The 10,237-nt window shown below is 40.9% G+C and overlaps 1 protein-coding gene across 4 annotated transcripts in view; it reads left to right on the top strand.

The window, feature by feature from the left end:
- The window catches only part of nek1 (NIMA-related kinase 1), a 15,732-nt gene extending 8,645 nt beyond the window's left edge, over nucleotides 1-7,087 (top strand). For all 4 annotated transcript variants that reach the window (XM_035653792.1, XM_035653791.1, XM_035653794.1 and 1 more), the window contains 14 exons: nucleotides 74-280; nucleotides 380-433; nucleotides 542-782; nucleotides 1,040-1,165; nucleotides 1,283-1,459; nucleotides 1,861-2,064; nucleotides 2,158-2,263; nucleotides 2,450-2,526; nucleotides 2,624-2,841; nucleotides 3,547-3,701; nucleotides 3,965-4,332; nucleotides 4,601-4,734; nucleotides 4,838-4,970; nucleotides 6,241-7,087. In XM_035653792.1, the coding sequence (XP_035509685.1) occupies nucleotides 74-280; nucleotides 380-433; nucleotides 542-782; nucleotides 1,040-1,165; nucleotides 1,283-1,459; nucleotides 1,861-2,064; nucleotides 2,158-2,263; nucleotides 2,450-2,526; nucleotides 2,624-2,841; nucleotides 3,547-3,701; nucleotides 3,965-4,332; nucleotides 4,601-4,734; nucleotides 4,838-4,970; nucleotides 6,241-6,254 (2,214 nt within the window). In that variant the 3' untranslated portion in view covers nucleotides 6,255-7,087. The remainder of the gene's footprint in view (nucleotides 1-73; nucleotides 281-379; nucleotides 434-541; nucleotides 783-1,039; nucleotides 1,166-1,282; nucleotides 1,460-1,860; nucleotides 2,065-2,157; nucleotides 2,264-2,449; nucleotides 2,527-2,623; nucleotides 2,842-3,546; nucleotides 3,702-3,964; nucleotides 4,333-4,600; nucleotides 4,735-4,837; nucleotides 4,971-6,240) is intronic.
- Nucleotides 7,088-10,237: the final 3,150 nt, after the last annotated feature.

The following is a 10,237-nucleotide window of genomic DNA, read 5'->3' as shown; positions in this document are numbered from 1 at the left end:
TTCCTCAGTCAATACATTTACTTGGCCTTAGACTTAGGCATAGTCTAATCTTGGGTTTTGTGTATTGTTGCAGCTTGCAGCTCGGGGGGTGAAGGTTGGCATGGCAGCAGGTAACGTAGCGGTGGCAGCGGCAGTAGCAGTATCATCTACCTCTGACAGTCCTCTTCCACAGCCCAGTCCTTCTCAGCCAGACCCAGCTGCCAAAGCTCCAGCTCTGCCTGTATCCAAACCCTCCACCCCAGCTATATCCATGACTGCTGCCCTGAAGAATGTTGGAGCAGTCAGTATACATTTACAAAGTCGTATCACATCCTACACCATTGTATTGTTTGAATATGCATTCCCAAGCTAAATTTGTTTTGCATTTTTTACTTGGCAGATTACTCCACTAAAAGAAAGCTTGCCTGAGCCAGAGACTGCCACGGTCATCCAGGTGAGTGTATGAGATATCAGTAATCATTTATTCAAGTAACAGTTTGCTGACATGGCAAGAATTCAGTATTCAACAAGATAATACCAATTATTTCTTTTTCTGTGACAGAGTGAGAAAAAGCAGATTCTGCGCAGACTTAACCAAAACCTAAAAGCCCAGAGCCCTGTGGAGGAGACTGAGGAGTTACCTGCAGCCCCAACAGAACCAAGTCCTGCTCCCCAACAGAGCCAGTCTGACACAGAGAAACGTCCCTTTTCAAACGGAGACCGCAAGAAGTGGGATGCAGCTGAACTGCCTGTACTCCCTGTTGCTCAGCGAACCTTAGAGGAAACCTGTGCCACATCAACCGGTAAGTGGAGCTCTCGCAGGACAAAACTCTCCAATCCTGTGTATTAACAGAAGTTACTATTGTATGCTACACTTAGTGTATCTTCCAAATCATTTATCTTTATGTAGTTAGTAATAATAATACCATATGTCAGTAGCTATGCTGTGAAAATTCCAAATTCCATAAATTTGCTTTGCATTGTAATTTATCTACATCTGTGCTTGTATATAAAGGTTTTGTCTTTTGCTCAGCTTTTTTACCAAACATTCTCTCACCAGCCACCCCTGTATCTCCAGAAGATAGACCATCTTCTGGTGGAGACAGGAAGAAGTGGGAGGCAGGAGTTCCACTTGTTCTCCCTGTAGCCCAACAAACTCTAGAGCAGACATGCATTACAACCATTGGTGAGTTACCTTCTCCCTGAGTGAGAACACATATGCAGACTTCCTGACGATCACAACAGTCTGCAGTGTGCACGTAGAAAACATATATGTTTGTGTAATGTATGTGTAATGTCTCAGAGCAAACGGCGGGTGAAGTTATACAGATGGGTGGGCTACATGAAGAAGCCCCTAGGAAGGTGTGGGGAGTGAGTCCAGACTCTCGGGTGCTAAGAGTGCTTCAGGAGGCAGAGCTTCAGCCTCTCACCCAGCAGCTGGAGAATGTCACCATCTGTGAGGAAGACCTCTATAGCCCTGGTTAGTCTTCATTCAATCTTCATGTTCTTACCATTCAAATATGGTTAAGTACAAGCAGTACTCAGATATACAGTGTAAAACATTATTCAACTATTTTCAACCTGGTCTTTGTTTGACATTTTAAGTGTTGGTAGTTACTGTTAAGTCACTGTTAATAAAAACTGCCCATATTCTCTGCATATGCTAAGCAATTACTATGTGTGTGTGTATGTGTGCTTGAAAAGAGTTACAGTACTCTACAGTCATACCTTGGTATAAAATTTCATTTTCATTTCATTATGTGGGCATGAAGGACCCTTGTTAATAGTTTTATTTTTCTGTGTGCTGTTTCAGAGAATGCATGGATGGTTATGATGTGCTGGGGGTATATTCATGTACTGATGATGCCATATTCTCCCCAGATAAGCCTAACCGGACAGCAGCAGCTGAGAGTGCGAAGACACCTAAAGAAGTGTTGCCCTCTCAGCCAACGCCGTCTGCTGTAGTTCAGAGCCCAGATGTTCAGAAGGAGAGTGCACACATCACAAAGGCCCCACATCGGGAAATGTCTGTGGTCGGTGCAGTAGGAAGAGTGATAGTACCACCCAACCTTACTGAGACTCAGGGTCAGTAGCTTACTCTGATATTTATTGGATATTTCAAGTCCTTAAATATGTTTTTAGGATAATGCAATCCTATCTGCTTTGAATTCTTTCCAGATCCAGCAGACGTGGAGTCATTGGTTTTGGACGAGACACCTAAACAGGCCTCACGTCCCCCAGCTAGTGTGCAGCAGGCATGGGAACAGGAAGCCCAACAGCCAATGTGACTATTCATCATCTATCTAGCTATTTATATTAAGAAATATATTTAGTCATAGTTTGTTTACCCACCTCAGTATTTAAGTTAACAAGACCATTGTGTTACAGCTCCCAATTTTTTATTTTTGGATTGAACAAAATCTTAAAGACATAGCACATGTTTTTGAGCTAAAGTGTATTTTTCTTTTAGGCCACCAGAGGGTATCACAAGACCGGCAGTCACTAAGGAGGTTGAGAAGAGTGCAGAGAAAACAACAGAATCCTCCGGTGAGATTAATGTTTAGTGAGCTGAGCCACTTATTTTTTTCTTTTTTTAGTGTGATTATTATCTTAATTAAATCTGCCCTCCCTTTCCCTCTCCCAGGTTTAGCACAGTGCGAGGAGCCCTTGTTTACGAAGTTGTGTTCCCCAGCCCACCGACGCACTGCTGCCCTTGCAGTCCTCTCAGCCCAGTCTTCCATGGATGAATCATCCTCCTCTCTGGCCTCTCGCTCACGCTCTGTCTCACCTCTACGCTCCAAACACCATGACGCCCTCCTCATTGGTCTCTCTACGGGCATGTTTGACGCCAACAACCCCAAGGTGATTAAAGGCTGAACTCAAATTAATAAAAAACCCACACTTTTGTTTTTCCACCGGGAATGACAGCATTATGAGGAAAGGTCTTAGGGTAATTAGATATCACATGACAGTATGGGATTTTTGACATTATTTGATGTGATCAGGCGATCAAGCAGTTGTGGGGGTGTTGAGGTAATTCACACTTGTTCTTGTGCCTGGTGTGATGTCGAGGCTTGTGTGGTATTTTTAGGTAGGGTTTCAGTCTTCCTTATTAATGAGGGGGTCTGGAATAGAGCCAGAGCCATTAATCACATAGTCTGAACCTGCAGTGGGTCTGATAGGACACAAAGAGCATCCATCAACCTATATCTTTCATAACCTTCATCAGGGACACTGGGATCTGCAAACCCAGCTCAACATTTTTTAACACACAAAGAGCTACATAGAATATGAATGTAGATTTGTCAGTGTGCTTTTTATAGAGTTTGGTTGTTCTTGACTAGACTTGGTTACTACTAGTTACATTTTCTACATATTCCATAGCAGAGCCCATTCCATTGGTTTCTCTATTACAGATTGTAGAGATACATTACAGATACAGTTGTAACGGTATGATGTTTTATCAAACAAGACCTCCTGTCAGAGCCCCATCACAATATACATATAATGTACTTGACGCTCTGTTTTTTTTATTCTATTTTATATATTTTTTTATTGTACTGTCAGATGCTGCGGACATGCTCTCTGCCAGACCTCAGTCAGGTCTTCAGCCCTCAGCAGGAATCTGCAGTGACTAATGCTAATGCTGCCCCAGACAGCAACCTGGAAATTGAGGACCTGGATGAGGCAGCTAAAGATGATGACCAGTCAGAAACTGAAGAGTAAGACAAACATTAATGACATGGCAAAAGCAAAGACATGCTTGGGTATGACTTTGGCAGATCATGAACTGCTGCAGTCTGCAGATAGCTGGTAGTTTTAGCAGCTGCTGTACACTGATTCTGTCAATCATTTTCAAAGCACGAGAGACAACAATAGAAAAATACACTGGTTTCATCTCACTAAGAAACTATAAATAAGCGCAGTTGATAGCATACTTCAACAATAATATAATAACAATATCCGTTGATCCGTTGTTCCCTAGTGCATATGAGGATGAAGACCTGCGGGACATCCGGGCCTCCATGGAGAGACTGCTGCAAGAAGAAGTTGGTGCAGGAGACTTCAACGGAAACCCTCCAGAGGGCGAAGACCAAGAGCTTTTCAACAGGATAGCGGCTGAGATTGATCAAGACAACAATCAGATGGCTGTAGATGATGACGATGACGATGACGATGGCGATGATGATGAAGAGGAGGAGGAAGAGGAAGAAGAAGGTGATGAGGAGGACGAGGATGAGGAATGCTCTAATGGGAGTCCTGTCGATGAAGAAGCAGGGGAGCTGCTTACCAACGGTGTGGGAGAGGAGAACCACAGTAATAACAGCCAGCTCAATGAAGAGTGGCACTCAGGTACGAGGAATGTCACGAGTTATTAAGCAATTTTATTTCAGCTAGTATAAATCATTTTAATAAGAACATTCATTTACCACTGTTGCTGACTTGCTGCACGGTAGTGTGGACAACGCTTGCAGACTACTTCAGCTTGTGTAAAACTTAATCTTGAATTAATATTTTATGTCAGATGATTCATGCCTTTTAATAAGTGGCCATGTAGGTTATTTTTGCAAACTACGCACCTTCAGTATTATGAGAAGTGATAAATCCTGCTGCACCACAGATGGCAGTGGGGAGGACCAGGGCGTAGAGGCTGCGCATCATGACAGCATCTTCAGTCGTCTGGAAGAACTTCGCTTCGACCTGGAGCAGCAGATGGGCTTTGAGACGTTCATTGAGGCCTACAATAAGATTAAGGTGTGAAATGTTGCCTCCCTCTTCATATGCTGACACTGTTAAAGGCTGGAACGAAAGACTGATTGAACAGATTGATTAAACAGATTTTTTTCTGGCATTTAAGGCTATACATGAAGATGAAGATGAGAATATTGACCTGGGCTCCAGTTTGGTGTTGAGCATTTTGGGAACTGAGCACCAGCATCTGTATCCCAACATCCTTCATCTAGTGATGGCAGATGGAGCATACCAAGAAGGTTAGTGATAGTCTGCAACAGTGTCGAACTGTCCTCAGTGGTTTTCCCACAGCACAGCCCTGTGTCAGAGTACACTGAGTCTTTATTCTAATCTCTAAAATCCAATCCTCTTCCCTCAAATTGCCAGCAAGTCGTGAAGTAGACGTGACACCCTTAACACTGTCTGTCAGCTCTTGCTTGCTCTCTGCTGAGTCAGTTGTCAGACTGGGGCCACAGCAGCTACAGAGGGGAGTGGGGGTGTATTTATTTTGAGTTTGACAGGTTTCCCTCAGGGTGGGAGCAGTCTTCAGATACGTTTTCTCACAGAACATCTCTATTTGACTATTCTTTTGTTTTCTATTTTTACTGTCTTCAGTAGAAGAAATACAGAATGCAAATGTCAAATATCTCCCTCGAGGACCTATCTCAAGATCTGAACGATTTAACTTATCGTTCCCATCCATACAGCGATAACATTGTGTATATTTTGAAATAACTTTGAGGCATCTAAAAGCGAACAAACCCATCTACCATAGTAATGCAGTATAGTCTATTATTCATAACATCCACGCCCCAAGTTTGAGAAGACTTTGCTGTGGGTTTTAAATTAATTCTGAAGCCTGTTGTTACCATTAAATGCCAGGTCACATTTATGTTATGGGAAATAAGCATCAAGATGTAAACAAGGTGAACTGAACAGATTATAGATGGAAGCATATGTTGCCAATCCTTAAGTGACTGAACTCAATGACAATTCACCCAAAAGCTGTTGAGATATTTCATTTAAAACAAATTTACATCTAATGGTAGTCAGGCGATCACCAAAGTCGTAAGGATACATCACCTGGGCACCAAGAATGTCTGTACCTATTTTTGTGTCAATTCACCAATTAGATGTTGAGATATTTCAGAGGATAAGTGAAAATCTGGACCTGCTGGTGGTGCTAAGTCAGTAGGATTCACCCCTAGGGGCCCTGAATGTGTGTAGAAAATGTCATGGCAATAGTTGTTGAGGTAGTTTAGTCTGGACCAAAGTGGTGGACCGTTTGACCGACAGACTGACCAACTTTGCCATCCCTAGAAAGAACAATGGCTAAAATTTTTATTTTTAAATACAAGTTGTTCAATTAAGTTAAAGGTTTGGTGTGACTGACTGTAGACTGTTCGTGCCTGTTCCTAGCATTTCGGAGTCACCTGCTGTCATTTCTTATTAAGAGACAGTCTAACCAGTGACCTCTACCTCTCTGAATTATCTGGCCCAACATGATTCTCTTTCTCCTCTCTCTTCCAGATAATGATGAATAATGTTTTGTGCAATGGAGCTGCTGGCAGCTATGACAATCTGCTAGCTTTCTGATGTCTTCCCATCACGCACATCGTTGGCAGAAGGATCTATGCATGAGGTGTCGCAGCCACGCATCTAACAGTGTTTCAGGCACACTTGCATGATGAATAACTAGTACACTCAAGACTGTTTTTCATACTTTTGACTATCAGCACCTGATACTATCTTCTCACCAGTGTTCATTCAAAAGTGCATTATGAAGTACATGTTCTTATTAACCAAAGTTAACGTCAAGGTTCTGTCAAATGTTCATGAAAGTCTATGTCTGTAAATGAAACACATGTATGGTCATGTTGATTAATAGCATAAACCCTGTTGTGTTTCAGTTTGTGGTTGGTTCAGTTAGAACTGCAGTGGAATTTTATTTCGGTGGGCAAAAGATCTGGTCCTCTCAGGTGCTCTCTTTCTAATTGTCACATACTCAACCATAGCTTCAAAACTCAAACCAGGTCACCATCAAAACAAATGTACCAAGATTTACTCAGAACCACTTCAACCTCCTTTTCTTACAACTCTTTTCTCCAAACAAGAAGTTAAATATGATCTAATACATTTTCCACATTTCTTACTGTTTCAGTTAACCCAGATTAAAAGATTTCTTTGAGACTGCTGCTGTATGATGCCAAGTACTGTAGCAAGGTTGTGGCATGAGAGTGGTGGGCCGGGTCAGATTGTTGTTCAGTGCAGAGAGCTGATGATGTGAGCAATGGTACGGATGTTAACAATAATTCATATTTGATTATAAATTAAATATTGTAAATCTTTATATAAAATAAACACTTTTTTTAAAGAACCAGAGGACTTTTATTTTCTTTTCTTTCTATCTCTCTACCCTGTAGACTGTAAGCTATGGGTAAGTGAGTCCATTAATGCTTGGAAATGAGTCTGTCTTACATTATAACAGATGTTTTATAAAAAGTCTGCCTTTCACATGTTATCAGACAGTGATGCTGATGGCTAATACACAAGACTATTTTCATCCACACCCCTTCAACAGACCACTCACCCTTATGTCAGCCAGCAAGATTTATTTGTAGGTGCAATCCCTGTGGAATAATATAACAACAGCCTCCAGAGCTCTAACACCATGTCTGATTTAGTGTGACAGGAGAAGAGGGTGTGCTTCCTCTGAGTTGGAGCATAACCAGGTAATTGACTGTAGCATCCTTCCAATAAGAGTAAACAAACCTATTTGATAATGGAGCTTTGCAGCCTTTCATAACTTTAACGCTGTAGTCATTTAACACTATTCTGTGCGACTGTAAATCCATACCTGCCATTGAAATTCATTTCACATATGTGTGGTAATCATGTATAACAAATTAATTATTTAACCATACAATTTGGGTTTTTATTTCCATGTTTGTTGTTTGCTTCATTCAGCTGTAGCTTCAAGTTTGAATTAAAACAACCACCAATCCAGATCTTGTCCAGTAGTTTTGATGCATGACTGGCAGATTAAAAACACCAACCTTCACATGAACCTGCCATTATTAAAATTAAACTGTCAACTGGGAGATGGCTTTTGTCATCTGTGCTAAAATTATGGCATAATTAAATTCAAATGTGAAGGACCAGCATGCATTTTCAAGCTGGCGTATTGAACATGCAAATGCAAAGTCAGTTTCAGATTAGTTTTTTAACGTGGAAGGGTTGTGTATTGAATTACATTGTGTTTCTTTTCTTTTTTTTATTCAACACTGGGTAGAAATTACTCAGTATGAATGTGGAATTTAATATGAATTTTGATTTTGCCTTGAAAATACACACACATATGGGTTCTGTACTATCCACTCTAACTTTATTCAGGCATTAGTTGAAGGCCAGAGAGGAATAGCACTTAAAGCTATTAAATGCTGTACACAACAGAGCAAGTCATTCAATATTTATGCTGCATGGTGGCGTTGTGTCCGTTTGTTGTTTCAGTTCAGACTTAGTAATTCTGTTTTATGTCCTGCTCTGTGACTTGTATTATGCATGGGTGGTAGTTTTACCTCAGTAGGGATTTGCATTTTACTTGTAGGCATATACAGTACAAGAGACTAGGCAACTGTCTGTTCAAGTACCATAATAAGAGCTTGAGGGCTTCTGACAAAATGCTTATAGCTTTCTTTGAAGTATTTACTGAGGAAAGGACATTATAGGCTCAGTTTAGAGTCATAGTATAGCACCACTGTTGGTTGGTTAATTTTGACTGACTGAGAGACGTGACTTTGATTCTCCAAAATATATCTACTTGGTTCTTTGGCCTCCGGCGGTTAAACACTAGAGAATAATTTGATCTTTATAATCAGAATGCAACTGATCTCTTCAGTTCTTTGTTCATTAATTCTGTTACAATGATAACTGCACTAAAATTAGACAGGGCCATGAGGAGAACAAAAAGACAAATCAGAATATATTATGATATAGTCTCATACAGATATGTTCTCTGTTTGACGTTATACTTATGATGACATTAATTCAATTCTTGGTTTGAATTTTACATAAGGCCTATGTTTGGCTTGATCCCAGCTCTCAAAGGGAAAAATCAGCCCACAGAGAAATATATGCACTCAACCATTATCAGGCAGCATTCATTGACATTCAGCTATGGTCCCTAATCTAATTTGAAAGCAGCTTGCCTCAGGCTGAGTTAGTAAGTTACAAAGCCTTATCAAAGTAATACAAATGGAGAGCACTGGACGTGAGGGTCCTGATCTTAATAGCATATTAAGCCCAAGAGAGGATTTTGGTCTGGTTTCAGATTTAAGACATTGTTGTTTTAAAAAGTGAAATATGTAGTATTATAACTCATGGAACAGCACGATATGATTTTTAAAAATGGTCTTCCGCTTTGGTATTCTCTGCATTTCAACACTTTGCACCTTGAACATCTATTTACAGTAATGGACTGTACAAGAGAGGGCAATATTTCTGTCAAGGTTTATCCCTTCATGGAAATTGGGACATATGTCTTGTCATGTCCTCTCCTGCTTTCCTTGTCCCCATTTATAGACAGTAACACAGCTGTCACCTCCATCATGTGAGAGAGAGTGTGTGTGTGTGTGTGTGTGTGTGTGTGGACAGTGATCTTGTTTTTGCCCTCAGGTGCAGTAATTACCGGAGATTATTGCCTTTCAAAGTCTGCAAATCATCCCTGCTGCCTTTCTGAATAACAACTTTCTGAAGCCTTTTTGCTAAACAGCCTGGAATGTGTGCAGAATGCGTGTGTGGTAATACATAGGGGTCAAGCAGAAAAGGAGGGCAGGGACCATTGTCTCAGCTGAGGTAGAGGGGGTGGATTTGCTGCCTCTTCACAGTGAGGAAATATGACCTGAGTGCTCCTGCCAGCTCCCATAGGATCACATGTGACAGAGGAGAGCCACCTCCATATAAATCTCCTTCTTTATTGCTCTTTTCTAGTTCTCCTTCATCTCTCCCACTTGCTCAATATGCAGTGTCCTCCGAATGAGATAAAAATAAATCACATGTTTATTGTCTGGCTGTGGCTCTCTCGCTCTCCTCTCCCTCATGTAGTTCTTGCTTGTGCCTTTGCGATGAAGGTTATTAGGCATCAAAGGTCTATTCCAAATGTACTTTTTATAATAAAAACAGCGCCTTTGGAAAAGAGCTCTCCCTCTCCCTGCGGGCTTTTTGTCTATTTTTATATGAGCACAGGTCTGTCAGTTGGCTTTTGCCTCAAGAAAAGATACAGGATAATATAATCCAAAGCAGGGTTCTGGTCTGATGCAATTTATATAAGAATAATCTTTTTTGTGATGTGAAAGATTACATTATGTGAGATAAGGACAGTTGTAATTTCATCACACACAATTTATTTACAGCTGCCACCATACATGATTTTCTTTTCCAAGCAGGACTGAAAATACCATAGCACTAACTGTATGTGGGACTAATCCATTAGTAAGGATTATTGTTGCTAAAGAGGTATAGAAAAAAA

Source organism: Morone saxatilis, unplaced genomic scaffold, assembly GCF_004916995.1.
Source record: "Morone saxatilis isolate NCDOM2014 unplaced genomic scaffold, NCSU_SB_2.0 Contig12, whole genome shotgun sequence".
NCBI lineage: Eukaryota > Metazoa > Chordata > Actinopteri > Moronidae > Morone > Morone saxatilis.
Note: the sequence above shows the minus strand (reverse complement) of the source record. Positions and strands in the feature narration are given on the sequence as shown.